This window comes from Trichomycterus rosablanca, chromosome 7 (genome assembly GCF_030014385.1).
Source record: "Trichomycterus rosablanca isolate fTriRos1 chromosome 7, fTriRos1.hap1, whole genome shotgun sequence".
NCBI lineage: Eukaryota > Metazoa > Chordata > Actinopteri > Siluriformes > Trichomycteridae > Trichomycterus > Trichomycterus rosablanca.
In genome coordinates, this window is record NC_085994.1 from 9,462,355 (window position 1) to 9,481,054 (window position 18,700).

Below are 18,700 nucleotides of genomic sequence, written 5' to 3' on the forward strand. Positions count from 1 at the left end.
TTGTTATAGTGGAACAGATCACATATAGGTCACCATTTTGTAGTACCATGTTTTTGAAACGGGGAGTTTAACAAGCTCATGGGCAGGAACTTGATCATAAAGGTTTATGAGCTGAATACTTTTTGACGGACTGAACAATCTGCTTTGTGACATGACGGTGTACGAAATATTCTGCTTCTCTAAAATACCTCATCATTCATTTTATTTGTTCATTTGCTGTGGACAGTTGTAGCCTAATGGTTAAGGTACTGGACTAGCAATCCAAAGGTTGCTGGTTACAGCCCCACCACTGCCAGGTTGCCACTGTTGGGCCCTTGAGCAAGGCCCTTAACCCTCAATTATATAGACAATATAGTATCATAGTACTGTAAGTCTCTTTGGATAAAAGTGTCTGGTAAATGCTGAAAATGTCAATGATGTCAAAGACTTAATTAAAAGGCAAAATCTAGCTCTGCAGAAACATAAAAAAAAATTGTTACCTTACATGACCAGGGAGCAAGCGTACAGTTTTGGATTTGGATGCATGCTGTATTGTACTTAAGGGTGCCTTACTGTTTATGAGGAGTTTTGTACATTCTCCCCGAGTTCACGTGGCTTTTCTCTGGGTTCTCCGATTTTCTTCTACCTTCCAAAAACATTCTTAAGATGGACTGGTAACTCAAAATATCGCCTAGATGTGAGTGAAAGTGTGAGTGTAACAGACTTGCATTCGGCACAAGGTCTGTTAATGGGTGGCGCTGGACCCAGCGTGACCCTGACCAGGATACAGCGGTTAGTAGCAGTGCTCAGACCTTGCAGGAGTACAGTATGCGGCTGTGGGCGTGGCATCATTCCCCCCTCTCCCAAGCTTGGAATGACGGGCACGCGCAAGGGAGCTCGTGCTCGCTGGTGGTGGGCGGAGCTGAATCAGAGCTGCTGCATTTGAGCGTTTCACGGGGATGAGAGCACGAATTTAGCATCTCTGTTACTGCACTGAAATTACACCGACGCACCGCAGCTTGTCCAGCCGGCAATTCGGTAAATAGTGGTTGTATTATAGCGTTTTTGTGTTTATAAAGAATATGTATGTATTGCTGCGAAATGTGTTATGTTTAATGCTGCCTTATTTTGTGTAACGGTAATCCAGGCTAACAGGCTAACAAATATGGATGCTATGGATCGCTCTGCTAGTCAGTGCACTATGTTCATAAAATGCGCTGGTAGCAAAATGGAGATTAAGATTCAAATCCCATCCGATTGTTTAAGTAATCCAGAGGTTAACACTGAACGCGCAGTTATTCAACATCAGCAATCCTAGGGAATATTTACTCGCTTTTATATTAACCAGTCACTGGTCGTGATTTTTTAAACCAGTAAGGCTCCCTTGCCAGTGAGCGGTTGATGGGGCCGTTTACTCGATTTTCCTGAATATTCTAACATTGAGGCGACTTGATACACTAATATAACAGCAAAATATTGCATTTTTGTACAGATATGTTTTTCTATTTTTTGACGTTTATTTTTTTTTTTTTTTTTTTTTTCTAAAACACGAAATCCGTTCTCACAGATCAGAAAATGCATCAAACCATCCTAGCATTTCCCTATTAGCTTGCATCTCTTACATGGTAGGATGGAGACTGGCCATATCCTCCTGACTACCAGCAATTCAATTTTGTCCTTTCTAGAGGACATATTTAAACTTGAATGTCACCCACACCATGCATACTACTGGGTTAACTCTTTTTGTTCTTTAAAGAGGACATTTAGAACTTTTAAATGATACCAAATTTATGGGGGTGGGGTTTGGGGAACTGCCTCTTGCTCTTTAAAAAATATGGCATCCATCAACACAATCACCTTTTATGGAAAGAAGAAAGGTAAATGCTTAATAATTATAATTGAGCACATTTTGTCTTAAAATGTTGTTTTATTATTTTACATGAATATCTGAAGAACGCTTTAAACCATTTTCTAAAGTAATAAAACTATATTTTACCATGATAGGAGAGTGTTTAAAAAATGTCCTGCACAGTGGACATTTGTATTTATTACCTCAATTTTGTTTTCAATTTTTTCAACTGAAATGGAAGGGATTCACTGTCAGAGGCAGAGAGAATTTTACTGCAGATTGTTGATGAAAACTCAGATATTGAGTTGTCTGATGAGGAAGAACAAGGTGCAGTGTTTGAGGCAGATGATAAAATTAAGATAGGACAAACAGAGGCAGAAAAGTCAGAGCAAGTAGATCCATCCACATCCAGTTGCTGTCCACTCTGGGTCATGTTTTGGGCCTCTAACACCAGAGTTTAAATAGTGGTAGAATCCATGACCAAAAATTAATTCTATAAACTAAGGAATTCCTAAGGAAGATTGTCAATAATCTTGATATTTCCAGTGAGGACAAAAGCAGACCTCTTGTGGAAAGTCAGGTCTCTTCTGGACAAAGTAAGGCAAGGATGTCTAAAAGAGCCTAGAACAGGAAAATTGTCCATTGATGAGCAAATGATTCCATTTACTGGTTGCTGCCCAATTCGCCAGTATGTACACGCCAAACCATACCCTACTGGATCAAAGGTGTTTGTCTTGGCCACACCAATTGGCATGGTCTTAGATTTTGTGGTTTATGAGGGTAAGACCACCTTAAGAGTCACAGGAGGATGGGGCATTGGAAAACAAGCTCTCCTTCATTTGCCAGAGACCGTTCCCAGAGGAACCCACCTGTTTTGGAAAGGTTCTTTACAACTTTCAATCCCCTGGACACCCTGATGGAGAAAAGGTTGGCAGGTACTGGAACTCTCATGAAGAACAAAATTCCAAAGGAGTGCATCACTATAAGCCAGTGGTCATGACATCCTCCACCTTTTCTTTGGAATTTATGTACAGTAATTATTACAATTATGATTCAGTTTTATATGTACCGTGTTCTGATGTCCACTGTAGTGGACACATTATATATTTAAAATAAAAACATTTTTAAAAAATACAATTTTTTTTTTAAGTATGCTTACTGACTTCCAGACAATGTGGGAAATTAAAAAAACAAAGAATTGGGAGACATTTTTCCCCCTGGTAGTCAGGAGGATATACACATTTATTAGTTTTTCCCTCTTATAAAACACAAATCACAATACAAAGTGTTCTTATATAGAGAATTTAGCTAAGATAAATGATTAACAGTTTCTTAATTTTTTGAATTTATTAATCATTTTCAGTTTAGTAGAAATGCTTTGGTCATTACTACTAAAATCATTTCAATTCAGATTAATAACTTACCATTATTCGTTATTTCTTATTTTATAATTTTTTTTCTGTATTGTGATCATTCTCAAAAATCCAATCTCACATATTCTAAACATTAAACACTTTGATTTGGTACATTACAGCCAAATAGTGTTTCCAGTTTCCACTGTTTCAGTAGCTCTGGTTCAAGAAGTAAATGTCTCATACATTTAATAGACATTACAGTGTCAAATAAACCAACCGGCAGCTACAACAGAAATCACAGCTTTATAATAATTATTTATTTTATTAATTTTCACTAGCTGCTTCTTGTGTGGCCAGAGCAAATACTTAAGTACTGCACTTAATAAATGTTTCAGTTTCCTTTCCAACAAATAAGATTTTAAGTTTGTGTACTATTATCATTATTGTGTGGGATCTCAAATGTTTTACATATAATGTTGATATTGTTTTATACAATATTGTTTAAGTTTTCCCAATTTTTAGATCTCCTTGGATTTTACTTACTTATGGATCCAAATTGCATTTACATTTGTGGCATTTAGCAGATGCTTTCATCCAGAATGGCTTACAATTATGACTGAATACAGTTAGAGCAATTGAGGGTTAAGGGCCTTGCTCAGAGCCCAGCTGTGGTAACTTGACATCAGTGGGGCTTGAACTGGCAACATTCTGATTACTAGTGCAGTACCTTAACCGTTGAGCTATTCCTGCACCTTTTTACACTGTTAATGTCTGACTAACAGACATGAATTAGACTAATATAAATATAATAAAACATGGTTTTAAATGTGGATAAAATTTTTACAACCCTAGCTAGCGAAGGTGAGTAGTAAATGCAGGCTCCTGGGAGTGTGTCTTTAATGTGTCTGACGACACATTAAACAACGTTTTTTTTTGTTCAGCATATTTAGTTAGTCCTTGTAATGCACTGTTCATTCAGAATGCTGAACTAGTTCTGCTTACAGTGTTAATGTTCATCCTACTGTCCTACATTACTGCCTTGTTTTATATTTAAATTTAGTTTTATATTTAAATAAAAAGCTTTTTGGTTAACCCTTACCCAGTGCTTCTGTCCGAAGCAACCTAATACAGTCCAAACAATTGACGGTTAAGGGCTTTGCTTACTGGCCCAACAGTGGCAACCTGGCATTGGTGGGCTTGAAACAGTGACCCTAAGATTACAATTCCTTAACCACTGAGCTATCACTGCCCTAGATATGCATGGGGACATGCCTAGTTTTAACCTGATTGGTTTAGTAACAAAGTTGCTACCAAACCAGTTTAGTAATACTTCCAGTATAAAGGTCAATAAAATTGGACGGCATCATTATTCAGCTTTATATGGTGCTAAGAAGTTTGCAATCAGTTGATTGCAGCAACATCCCTGATTTAGCTTGGATATTCTCCAGGGTGTAAAAACAAATACAGTTTGACCACTGTAAAAGCATAAACCATTGTTTATGGCTAATGCAAGTCTTGTCAGGTTGCTTCAACAACAACAAAAAAGATGCCACATGATTAAAATGATTAACATTTTTATTTAGTATACCTTACCCTACATTCAGACTGGAAACAATGCGACGTGACGAAGCAACCAGCTGTTATTCATTTTCGATTTCCAGCTACAGGAGGCAGCGCGAACATTGGAGACACGAAAAAGTAGAGCAAAATTAAACTATGCAAATTAGGAGTGAAGCGATGTGGAGATTACCAATAGGAATTGAGTAAATTAAATTTATAGATGAGCGATTTCCCTCAGGGATTTTTTATTTTTAGCTGGAACACATCTGATTTGTGGTAAAAACTGGATGGGAGGGAATCTGATGTGTATCTGATTAGTATCTGATGTGTATTTGATTTGTGGTCAGATGCATAATGTCTCACACATTCATATTATTATGCAATAAGCACAAAGTGTGCAAACACTTGCATTTATCTCTTATTGGTGTTTGACTCACCTCCTCCTTTACCGTTCATCCATGGCTTGTGCACACAAACCATCATGCTTTGCGCTGAGAATGACAGTGCTGAGTAAACCAGCTGATTCAGGAGAGTCAGCTGAAGGGTGCTCAGTAGACAGGCACTAGAAACTCTTATTGGTTATTGGTAATGAGCTTAATCCACATTTAACATGCACATAGCTGGCACAGTCAATTGTTTACTTACTTGTTTACTTACTTACTGTCAGCATTATTTAAACTGCGTAGCAAAATGATCACAGCTCTTACATCAAACTGCAACCACTTCATATCACTCCGGGATCACTTTTGAGTACATAGATTCTCGCACTATTCTCTGGTATTAGTGCAGGCGACTTCGACCAGCCAGCAAAGGCTGCACATGTCAGTCTTTTCCGTGTAGGTGCCCGGCTGGTTGATAGTAGAGCTGAGTAGCTGCAGATCTCTTCCACACCTCAGCACCACTGAGAGAAATCCAGTGCTGGGCTAAAATCTGACTCGGACATTCAGCACCCTCAGTGCCATGTATGGTCCTTCCTGAGAAAGTGCACTGTGCTAGTAATCAGATTAAACTCTTTGGCATAAAAATTTTTTGACTGGTTGGCATAAGGTTGTCAGTTAACGGTTAACCATTGATTTATGACAGTCATTATTGCTTAATTGATTTTGGCAAATGTACAATGTCATTGTACACAAACATATGAAACATTTTAACTTCCAGCTGAGGCAACAAAGCATAATAGCTTCAAGTTTTTATTAGAGATGTTAACAATTAACCAGTTAGTTTTTAGTTATCTGTGGAGCTGTAAATGCTGCACAATTTTTCTTTATTATTTTGAGTAATGAAGTGCAGATTGAATTACTTTCTGAATCTATTAAAAAGAGTTTTTTTTTTCGAAAGTGATTATAATTGTGACTGATACAAGTGGGGGTTAAGGTCCTTGCTCAGATCCCAACATTGGCAACTTGGCAGAGGTTGAATTTTAAGCACCAACCTTCTAATTGCTAGTCTGGTACTTTAACCACTAATCTGCCCCTGCCACCGCCACAGCAATAATTAGCGATGGGTAGCAATAGGTGTGGATAAACTAGCCAAACCTGGTAAACAGAAGGCATTTCTACATACTTTTGACTTTGTGTATTTGTGTGTAGCGGTAGCACAGTGGTTAAGGTATTGGACCAGTAATCTAAGGGTTGCTGGTTTAAGCCCCAAATTGCCACTTTTGGGCAACTGAGCAAGGCCCTTAACCCTTAACTGCTCAAGGATAGTGTTCAGTCATAATTGTAAGTTGCTTTGGATAAAAGCATCTGCTAAATGCTGAAAATGTAAATGCCTCTTATGGGTTGAAATTCTAGGGCAGTGTGTGAAAGTGTAAGGCGGAAAGGCTTTGATCAGTGTGCATTGACTGCTTGTAGTAAAAGGCAGCAATAGGAAGCAACTGAAGAGAGTGAGTCAGCTGATGAATCATGGGTAATTATTCCTCTAATCACTGTGCTGTGCTTTCGAGGTCATCATAACAAGGGTAGGACTTCTAAGTCCTGGAAGGTGGTAGACTAAACCTTTTGGAAACAACACGCTTCTCATTTACTCTTTTAAGGCCGTTTTTATTCTTTTATGTTTTACATTTTGTTTAACTGATTTATTAAGACATTCATATGAAATTAAAATAATCCATTTGAAAGGTTTTTCAGCAGCAGCACTGAAGCTACGTAACAACTTTCTACCACAAATAATGTTTTACACAAATAAGGTTGTACAGCCAAAACCAACAATCAAGGTACACTATATGGCCAAAAGTATTTGGACACCTGACCATGTAGGACATCCCATTTCAAAAACAAATGGTATTAAAATAGGGTGGACTTACACCCTGCACACATAAATATAAGTGAGTTATTTGGCTAAAAGTTTGTATACAGGGACATTGTGCATTTCAACATCCAGCGGAGGCAACAAAGCTTAATAGCCTTGAGAAAATATAATTGCTTTATAGTTTTACATTTACCAAACGCAGAAATGTCCTGATATAAAATCCAATTTAATTGTCTATAAGTGGCCAGTTTTAATCATAAATCAATTAATTTATTAATTTCAATGCTTGAACTCTGTTAGGAGTGTGGATCCATGTTTACTTAAGCAATAGAACACGAGAGGGAGTGTGTTATCGCGAATAACATCACGGCTGTGATTTGGTCGCAGGCACGAGCCGAAGGCTCAGCACTGTGTACGGAGAGACACACCCTGACACACCCAGACCCTACCTGGCTAAATATCCCACCCCTATATGAACAACAGGCCAATCGTTGTTCATGTGACCGCTTAGCCCAGCCGGCAGGCAGAGCCGAGACTCGACATGATGTATTCGAGATCCCAGCTCTGGTGTTCCAGCGTGTGTTCTTACCACTGCATCACCTGAGCAGCAGTTAAAACATTTTTGACAGCATTGACATCACTATAGTTGACATTACACGCATTACAGCATTAAATACTTAAGCGGTTTGTATCAGACGATGTATCGAATCCAATCAACCTTTCTAGAAACCTGAGTTTCTAGAAATATCTTGGAGCTGTCCAGTTTACAGTAATTAAATTAAATAACTAAATTAAATGCTACCGCTATGATTCAGGGTTTAATTTGTTTTGCTATTTATATATTATAACTTTTGGCATGCCACAGTACTCTTGAAAACAGAAGATGTCCAACTAAATATTCATCACAAATTTGACCTAGTGCTGAATATCTCATGCTTAACATTTTCTTTTCTCATGATGTAGAAGGAAATGAAAGGAGCCGTGGTCTGTTGCAGTATTGATCAGTCTTTTACTTAAACCACTAATTAACCTAAGTGGCTTTAGTGTTTCAATCTCATAATGACGTCCACTATATTGCAGCTGAAAGCTTTAGCTGCTTTTTTATTCAAATTGATCATGCTCATTATTTGAAGCCTTTAAACGACAAATAAAAATTTGTTACAGATTTTGCAGACAACTAATAAGCCTAAAAACAATAACTCAACTGTGTGCTTTCCTTCAATTGTGTTGCTGTTTGATTCGATTTGCTGCTTTTCTGGATTGTTTATTTTAATATCTGTTGTTGAAAACGGGCGGTTGGCTTTATTGTGTGGAGTATGTTGGTGTGAGAAACAGTAAATGGATTTTCATTAGATACTTTGTAGAAATAATGAAAATGAATAGAAACAGCATAATACAGTGAACACGGAACAGCGACATGAACAGTCAGCAGAACCAGTTCAGCCCTCTAAATCTAGATTTTCACACAGTCAGTCAGGAGTAAACAGTTCATTCCAATCACTAATTAAACATGCTAATCAAATAATAGACGCAGCTGGTGTATTAAGCTTTTTTTGACAACATTAAGGTCAGTATTGTAAGATGATACAGTATCTACTATAATGTTTATTTTTTATTAATCTCTAATAATGGGGCATCATGGTGGCTTAGTGGGTAGCACTGTCTCTTCATGGCGAGAAGGTCCTGGGTTCAATTCCCAGGGTGGAGCGGTCCGGGTCCTTTCTATGTGGAGATTGCATGTTCTCCCCGTGTCTGCATGGGTTTCCTTTAGGCGCTCAGGTTTCCTCCCAAAGTCCATAGACGTGTTAGGTGAGTTGGAGATTATAAATATTGCCCAGGATGGTGTTTGACATTGAGCGTAAAATTGATGAATCATGTGTAACTACCTGTCCTGTCACGTCTGTTACCAAAGTGTATAACATGATCTTAAAATCCAAATTCATAAATAAATAAATAATTCTACAAAATTGATTTGCATATTTAAGATGCAGTCAGTTTAATGCATAATAGTTCTGTAGTGTCTGGTTTAAAAAAAATCAATACATAGTACATACTCCTTATTTTCCTTCGGGATTAATAAAGTGTCTGTCTGTCTGTCCGTCTGTCTGTCCATCCATCCATTCATCCATAAAGTTTTCCTGTTCAGGTTAGTCCTGTAGCACTGGAAACAGAACTGGTATATGCACACTGAGGGTGGGTGAGGGTGAGTCTCAAATCAGTGCTCTTTACAACTTGTGCCAATTTTTGTTCCGTAGCATTAATCAAAGTCTGTCAGTTATTAGTTTACAGGTTAATCGTTACCATGCCTATGGAAATGTTTCATTTTCTTTAACCACTTTATCAACCTGTTTCCTTGAAAACACCAGCAAGGCAGAAAAACCGTGGACAGTGTGGCAGCCCATCACATGGCCTCAGCCATCTTTTCTTGTCAACCAGAGCCAATCATGTTTTTGTAAATGCCCAATAGATTTTAGTCACATGAGCACTACCTGCCTACACACATTGGCTTTAAAATCACTTAAATTGAACAATGACTGTCATTCCTAGAAGTCAGCGAACATTGTGATGGCATTCATATTGCAATACCCAAAAGCCCCTCACACGCCATGATTAGTCGATCATGGACACGCTTAACATGCAGTCTGCTTCTGATCATTACCATCAGCACCATAGCAACAGTCTGAGAACGAGAAGCAGCTTGCTTAGAGACAGTAGTGCATGGTGCTGAAACAGCTAAAATAATTGCAATAAATGCATTCACAGTTCGATTACAAAAAATTTCCAAAAGATTATGAAATTCATTGTACCGCTCAGAATCTGGTGTTTGTTATGACAAAAAAAATTTAAACATGTCTTGTTGGTACTTTCTTGCCTAATTACAATTGAAATCAAAAGTTTACATACATCCAGTCTAAAGGCTTTCAAACCCAGAGTTCGTAATTGCATCAGTTATGAAGAATCCCCTCCGACAGCCAATCGTTGTTCGTGTAGATGTCCAGAGTGTCGAACCGTTGAACTGTTTACTGCTGCATCACCTGAATGCATCACAGCTTTTATTAACTGTATCAGATTTTCAAAGGGTCAGAGGTTAACAAACATCAAGTTGACTGTTTCTTGAAAGAGTATAAAAGGCATTTAAGACCTCATGTAACACCTCTTAGAAGCCTTTAAAAGTTCATTATTAAACTTTTGACTGTACTGTATTTAAAGACCTTTACAGCCAGTACATCTAGTCTCTTAACTGCGTGCTACAAAGCACAAATCTACAAGTGGATCTTTCTTATCGACTCTTATGGGGTAGTTTTCTAAGATAAATGAATACCTGTATTAAACGTGTATTGTAAAGTGGCCACTGTTCTTATTATAGTCTGTTTCTTACAGATTGTTGAAGACGTGAATTGCCATGACTGAACAACAGAGGCAGCGCACCCTCTCCACTTCTGGAGAATCCCTTTATCATGTGCTGGGTGTGGACAAGGTGGCCACCAATGATGACATCAAGAAATCTTACAGGTGATTAAGAAATGATAGTATAATAAACTCATACCCACCAGCAGGCCACCGTTTTCCTAAAGATTCTCCCAGCATTGTACCAGCATTTATTGCATTTGTCTATTTTTCTTTCTCAAAGGAAACTGGCCCTGAAATATCACCCCGACAAGAACCCTGACAATCCTGAGGCGTCAGAAAAATTTAAAGAGATCAACAATGCCCATGCCATCCTGAACGACCCCACCAAGCGGAACATTTATGACAAATATGGCTCGCTGGGGCTCTATGTAGCAGAGCAGTTTGGAGAGGAAAACGTCAACACCTACTTTGTTCTGTCCAGCTGGTGGGCCAAGGTAAGAGTATATTAAATTAAAAAATTTTGGGTTTTTTTTTGTTTTGGATTTTATACCACCAACAAAACACAATTTAAAGGTTTGGATACCCCTGGTCAAATGTTTTAATTATTTTTTTAGGGTAATTAACACCTACGTATATATGACACACATTTTAATACACACAGTCCACCCTGCCTCATCACCAGTATTAAAAATAACCAAATGGGTGGCATGGTAGCTCAGTGGGTAGTACTGTCGCTTCACAGCAAGAAGGTCCTGGGTTTGATTCCCAGGTGGAGCGGTCCGGGGTTTTTTGTGTGGAGTTTGCATGTTGTCCCCGTCTCGCCCTTCCGTTGGCCCATATCAAACACCGCAGCCTTCATGTCCTCTGGAATTCATCTTTGCCGCTCAGCACCCTGTTTGCAGTTCTTGGCTTGTTGGTGGTTTCTCACCACGACTGCCTGTAGGCACACCTTGCTGTTTCAGAGATACTTCAACCCGGTTGTCTTGCTGTAATGATTTGACTGCCATAATGATTGATGTTGCGCATATCGTCTGCATTCAACACACTACTGTAAGCCCAAAGATTAATGTGTCCCTGACCGTTGCCATGGACATTTTTGGGGGCTGGTCCTAATGTTTTGGCTAAAATTTGTGGCTTATTTTAGTATCATGAAGCTTAAAAAATCCAAGATCCTCGTTTGTAACATCTTAAAATGAGGTATTTGTAGGCTGCAATGTTATTATTAATACAGTATTAATCATTTGGCAGATGTAGCTGCAGTAGCATGGTGCTGACAGTAGATGGTGCCTCAGCATCTCTATTTGTCGAGTAGAGAGTCCTGGGTGAATCATAGCACAAACAGAATCCTAAGCACAAATATATAGAAAACATCACCTGGCGTTGCAGGCCGTGTTGGTTCCGCACAGCTCAAGGCTTCTAGGTTTGATCTTTACATCTGGTGTGGAATTTGTGGGTTTCTCTGCTTTTCTGGTTTCCTGGTTTTAGTACTCTTAACTGTCCATAGGGGTAAGTGTAAATAAGTGGGTGTGTGTTTAATGCCATGTAATGGACTTTTGCTCTGCCCATGGTACACCCTCCTCTTTATTCTTTACAGAATAAAGTGGAAATTCTAAGGATGAATGAATGAGTAAAATACCAACATCAACTTTTCATTTATTAAGACGTAGGACAAAAAAATCTTTAATATGTTGAAAATGAATAAATAAAAAAAGCAACATAATTCAAATCGCAGTGGGTGCTATCGGCCAGTTGGCGCCTACTCATACATGATTGGCTATTATCAGGGAGTCCTTGGATGGATTGGCGCTCAGTCCAGAAACCAGACCCAGGGTAAAGTGAAGTTAAATGAAATGAAAGATCACATCCTCTAATTCATCTCCTTGCTCTGTTGTGTGTTGCTTCCCTCTGCAGGCACTGTTTGTGTTCTGTGGCCTGGCTACAGGCTGCTATTTCTGTTGCTGTCTGTGCTGCTGCTGTAACTGCTGCTGCGGAAAGTGTAAACCAAGGCCTCCTGAGGGCCAGGATCAGGAATTCTACGTCTCTCCTGAAGACCTGGAAGCCCAACTGCAGTCTGATGAGAGAGGTTAGATCCAAACGTGTGTGTGACTCCTTGATATTCTATGTTTATGTAAAGCCACTGTTTGTCCATCAGTAACGTTAAACTTGAAAGGTTTAAGTGTTTTAACCACTAATGTTTTTACCCCCCGGCCATTAGCTGTTAGAGATTTGAGGTGATGGCTGATGTGCTGCTGCGTCTGTGCATCTGTCATAGAAAACATTGCAGTTGTGAATTACGCCTTAGTAACAGTGTGAACTAAATCAGCCCCCACTAATCTCTACAGATTAACAATACACTTATGCTACACTGTAATTCACATGTGTATACAGAGGCCTGGTTCTAAACAGTGACTCATGCATTTTATTCCTTCCCCTAGTATTTATATACTCGTTTACTAAAATCCTGACTGGGATACACATGCTGCTCTCCAGAGCTGCAAAATCGATTGTCAAAATAGTTGGGAACAACTTAATTATTGATTATTTGGGCTATAGTTTGTAACATACTAACACGGCTTCAGAGATAAGACAATCTTTAATTAGTCCCACAGTGGGGAAATTCACAATAATACGAGGTTTTTTTTCAAAAAGATTCCACACTATTCCACAATATTTTGGTTGGAAACGGTGAGGGCGGGAGAAGTAGTAATTGGTCGTGTTCCAGAGACTGAGGGAGAGCTTATAGTCCGGATTTAGCACCATCTGATTTTCACTTTTTGGAAGACTCGAAGAAGCTTTAAGGGGAGGAAGATTTTCATGTGATAATGATGTGAAAGCGGAGGTGCATCAGTGGATACACACTCAACCAAAAAATTTTTTTGCTGATGGCATTAAAAAGTTGGTATGACGCTGGGAAAATGCACCGGAAGGTGACTATATAGAAAAGTGATGTCATTTGTTTTTGAAATTCTTAATAAATAGGGTTAAAAAAGTGCAGAAACTTTTTGAAGAACCCTCATATGAGCCCACTGATTAATTGTCTTGGCCACATTAGCATAAACTAAACTCAAATTCATTCATTTCAATTTCTCTCCACTTTTGGAAAATCCCATGTGTTACAAAACATACATTACTTGGAGTACAACAGTTATTGGGGCGGCACGGTGGCTCAGTGGGTAGTAAGATGGTCCTGGGTTCGATTCCCAGGTGGAACGGTTCGGGTTCTTTCTGTGTGGAGTTTGCATGTTCTCCCCGTGTATGTGTGGGTTTCCTTCGGGAGCTTTGCTTTCCTCCCACAGTCCAAAGACATGCAAGTGAGGTGAATTGGAGATACAAAATTGTACAAGACTGTGTTTGATATAACCTTGTGAACTGATGAATCCTTGTGTAACGAGTAACTACCTGTTCTGTCAGGAATGTAATAAAACATGACACATCCCAATAAACCCTAATAAATAATTAAATAAGTCATTGTCCTACTACTGTGGACTCGAAATCACAAACAAACACAGTGAGACATCAGTAGTCCTTGCTCATCTCAAATAGGGGCATTTATGATGCCACCTTTAGAAAGATAAAAATGGCTTTATGTTGAAAACCCTGGTAAGAAAATAGAATGTAAAGGCTTGTCTCTGTTCTCTGGACTAAAGAGTTTAAAGTGAAACTTTTTCAAAAGCTATTGTAAAGTTACCACAGCGTTTCAAAATAAACACCATCATCACCAGTTTGCCATAAATGATGGACGCTTGACATCTGCTCTCTACCAGAACACGATATGTAAGATTTGAAGCAACATGAAGCAGCTAACAGACATGGATGGTGCTGGTAGTAGGATTACAAGGCTTAACTCCTAAATCTTTTTTCTCACCTTCAGATCGTCAGAGTGTTACATAATTAATAAAATCCTTCATCAGTGTTGCTTACCCAACGCCGTTTCTATGCTCTGCTTCTCTTGGGTACATGCAACACAACAGCTCGTCTGGGCGGCTCGGTGGCTCAGTGGGTAGAACTGTCTCCTCACTGCAAGAAGGTCCCTGGTTCGATCCCCAGGTGGGGCGGTCCGGGTCCTTTCAGTGTGAAGTTTGCATGTTCTCCCAGTGTACGCGTGGGTTTCCTCCGGATGCTCCAGTTTCCTTTTACAGTCCAAAGACATGCAATTGAGGTGAATTGGAGATACAAAAATTGTCCATGACAGTGTTCGATCCCTTGTGAACTGGTGAAGCTTGTGTAATGTAACTACCATGAATGTAACCAAAGTGTAAAACATGACGTTAAAATCCTAATAAACAAACAAACAACAGCTCGTCCACAAGGTGTGCAGTTTAGAGGTAAAAGCTCACGCTAATATCATGGATGTGATTTTATTTTTTGTTCTTTTAAAAAAGAAAGAAAAAAGTGAATCCTTCAGTTCTCAGATCAAGAAGCCGTTGCAGGTATGTGTGAGTTTAGGAGTGATAGATTTACTGGTAGTGATAGAGCTATAGCTGCATAATGTGCTGTTATTATTCTGCTAATGCGTTTTTCTTAGCATGATGTCAGCTTCCTAGCTAACTAACTAGCAATTAGCAAAATGAACGATATCATCTGTGTTTTTGTTTGATGTATAAACCACATTTTCAGGAAAACGTGAGACATTTTATTTAAAGCTTTAAAACAAAAAATGTGATGTGTTCATTTTCTTGAACCTTTATTTGACTGACAAAGGTACCAAGAAATAACTTTTAATGTGTTGACCAGCTGGTTGTATTTTGTTAATATAAACTAGTTCTGAAAAAAAAAGTTGGGACAGGAACAAAATACAAGTAAAAAGTTTATAGTATATCCAAATTAAACAGTGTTAAAGAAATCCACAATCAAAAGGTGAATTGCTAATAGATACAGGTATTATGACTGGATATAAAAGAAAGATGCATCAGACTCCTGGCTCACCACTTTGTTCCAAACTTTTTCTTGAAAATTTCAATCAGTTCCATACATAATACTGTAAAAAAGATTCAGAGAATCTCAGTATGTGTCAGACAAGACTAAATAAATGTGAATATGGCTGAGCCCTCAGAAGACATTGCATGAAAATCTGTCTTGCTACTGCGATAAATTAAGCAACATGAGGAGGTGATGTTCGGAAAACCATTGTCACCTAACACAGTCTACCACTGCATCAAGAAATAATATTCTAAATCTATTTTTTACAATAAGGCTGACGAGTTCTCTGCTTCTTCGTGCCAAAGATAAAAAATAGCACCCAGTCTGTTATCAGCAGAAGGTGTGAAAGCCAGCGTCTGTCATGGTATAGGGGTGGGTTCTTGCAAATGTGTGAAGTTAACTTCAAAGGGCACAAAGACGTATATTGGGCATGTAGCACAGGATATCCAGTTGACCCAGGTAAGCTCTTCGGAATGTATAGCACAAGATTTGTAGGATTAGTTTTGCATAATTTAAACCTAGCAAAACTGCAGTGTGTGTATGGGTGAAAAAACTATGATTTTGATTTAAATTTAATTCTTTTAAATGTATGTAATTCAATTTAATTCTTTTAAATGTATGTAATGTAATGGGCAGTTGTAGACTAGTAATTAAAAGGTCGGTGGTTCAAGTCCTACCACTGCCAGGTTGTCACTGTTGGGCCCTTGAGCAAGGCACTTAACCCTCAATTACTTAGACAGTATACTCTCACAGTACTGTATGTCACTTTGGATACAATCGCCTTCTAAATGCAGAAATGTAAATGTTTGATTAATCTTTTTTTTTTTTTTTTTTTTTTTGCTTTTTTGCCCAACAGAGGCTGGTGGAGGTGAGCCAATTGTCCTTCAACCATCAGCCACAGAGACCACCCAGCTAACATCCGACGGCCACCACACCACCTACCGAACCGACACCGGCTTCAACTAATGCAATCACCCTCCGCCTGCCAGTCTACTCCCACCCCAGTCTGAAGATCGAGCTAAGAAGTGACTCCTTTAACAACCTATAAGAAAAGCCAACATGGGCGAGGAGAAAAGCCAGTGAAAGTGAAACATAAGCTGAACTCTTTCAGACATTCCTTGTTTTCTCATATCCACCACCATTACCATTCTTTCACACTGGCTCACATCCACCCTCGTGTAGCCCATTAAAGAAGTGTAGGGGAAAAAACACACACCAGACATTCACTTGTTGTTCCTTTTGTTTTTGGCATTTAGCTTCCATTTATGCCTTCCCATGATCCTTTTACTCCTGGCAAATTCACTTGCTGTCCTGTAGCATGCACTGTTCACCCAGGTGTGCTTATGTACGTTATCCAGATGTCCGAGCAGGAAGAACTTGTGGTTGTGTGCTTTACACTTCTCTCATTGACTTGTCTTGCATGTCTTGCTAACAGAGAGCAGGTTGAAGGACGACTCGGCTAGCAGCGATGATCATTCTTTTAGGCCGTTCCATGGTTTTATTCTGTCATTTACCACTTCTAGGAAAAAAGAGATATCTGACAAAATGATAATAGATATTGCTAATTTTTCTTTGGTCTTCTATATTCATTTTTATTAGTGTTTATGATCCCGTCAGTCACTGAGAGAAAACAGTGAAGCAAAGGAACCATCAAATAAAAGATGTGAAAAATCAGTTTTCAGAACTTGTGAAGTAAAAAGACTAAAAACATTTCAGATTTGTGCAGTTTGTGGATGTCGTTGTGCAGCAGTCAGTGTTTTTGGTTACTGAATCCTTCTCTCTATAGCATCTTGGGTTGTTGGGTTTTAGCATTTGTCCTATTAGCTTGGTCATACCCCATTCTCATATTAAAAGCGATTTCCACAGTAAATGATGCAGCATTCTGCTCGATCATATCAGATTATTTCTCTCCAGTGTACATGTCAGAAGGAAAATAATTTTATATAGATATACAATGTACACACCTTGTGTGTATGGAAGGTGTATATGTATATTAGGTGCATTTTTGTGTTCTCATTGTTAGATCATATTTATTCTAGTCTTATTGCTTCTTGTGATGTGATCATGGTTTACCAGCGTTCCCTCCCTCGAGGTTAATGAGGACCTTTGCTCTAAGATAATGAGCGGTTCACCTGTGATGAAAGTGTTTATTCTGCAGCAAACAAACAATGTTTTAGGCTTTTGGAATGGAATTAAGATTTAATACATCAGTCATTCTGGATTGTACATGTTGCTTCTCAGTCTCTGACAGTGAAACCGTTTCAGTAAATAATAGTTGAATTAAATAATCTGTTAAAAGAGCATTACTGTATTTATGCTCTGCAGTAATCAACTGATTTATTTCACTGTACTGGAAAAAAAACATGTAAATAATTACATATAGATTAGTGGCAAGTTTTAATAAATGAATTGAATGTTAAAATAATGCAATCAAAATATGACAATTTTGCCTCATTTTATTTTCCAATAATTGCTAAGATTTTAAAGTTAATGCACTAATAGACAATATAACAATCTAAAGCTTTTTGTTTTTGTAATGTTGCCCACCAGACTATGTTCATTTTCCATTCTTGGCATTTTGTGTATTGTGTTTTCAGTTAGTTTTTATGGTTAGTTCAATCAAACTGACCATATTTAACAAACCAGTCTTAACTGCAGGCTGCTTGTCGTCTCATTATTTTTCTTCTACATTTTCACCTCGATTTCCAAACTCATTGCCAGTCCTGTCGTTCTTTCAGTGTGAGTTGTGTTTGTGTAACTGATTGACCGATGTTCTGCTCTGGTTTTACATGGGGGAACGTTTAAAGCCGCTCACATCATCAGCCATGTCCGTTCCCCCCTGCCCACGGAGCTAAAAGGCTGCGTTGGCATACACTGAGCTTGGCGAGTACGTGCAGATGGATTTTTGTCTCTCGGACACCCTCTCTGTATCTCTTGGTCTCTCTCCTGTCTTTCCCTGCTCTTGATGGCTTTTGATAGTTGTTTGCATCTGTGGTCCTTTCCTGTGCATCCCCCCTCCTCTCCCTCCAGGCAGAAAATACACTAGTCTGCCTCTTACAGCTTCTTTACATTAAAATGTTGGAAAATGCAATGTTATACGTTTAATGCCATGGAGGACGTGATTCCTTCTAGTCCATGAAAGAAGAAAATGTGTGTAATTCTAGTGAAATGGTAATCTGATGCATTGTTTCTGTTTTATTTATGACCTGATTTTGTCATGTTTTTTAAAGACGTGTCCTTGTTTCAGATGGTATGTTATTGGATGTGGCTGTGAAACTATGCTACTGCTAGTTAAGTGGTTAGGGTCTCATGTACATACACTGAATAATGGAGTATAAAAATAGAACTTTATGTTGTAGCATGGTTATTGTCTGAAAGAAAACATACATTTATCTGATTTGCTGGTGTAAAAATAAATGTTCATGAATATTTCAAA

General features: G+C 38.6%; 1 protein-coding gene across 2 annotated transcripts; it reads left to right on the plus strand.

Annotated features, from left to right (window-relative positions):
- Nucleotides 1-897: 897 nt before the first annotated feature.
- dnajc5aa (DnaJ (Hsp40) homolog, subfamily C, member 5aa) lies at nt 898-18,700 on the plus strand. Of its 2 annotated transcripts, none has more exons than XM_062998946.1 (5): nt 898-1,017; nt 10,375-10,506; nt 10,625-10,838; nt 12,256-12,427; nt 16,121-18,700. In XM_062998946.1, exons 2-5 carry the CDS (start codon nt 10,397-10,399, stop codon nt 16,228-16,230), a joined length of 606 nt encoding a protein of 201 aa, XP_062855016.1. In that variant the 5' UTR covers nt 898-1,017; nt 10,375-10,396; the 3' UTR covers nt 16,231-18,700. The 2 variants fall into 2 exon arrangements, with proteins under 2 accessions (XP_062855016.1, XP_062855017.1); XM_062998947.1 differs by having other exon boundaries at nt 12,256-12,440; nt 16,121-16,211.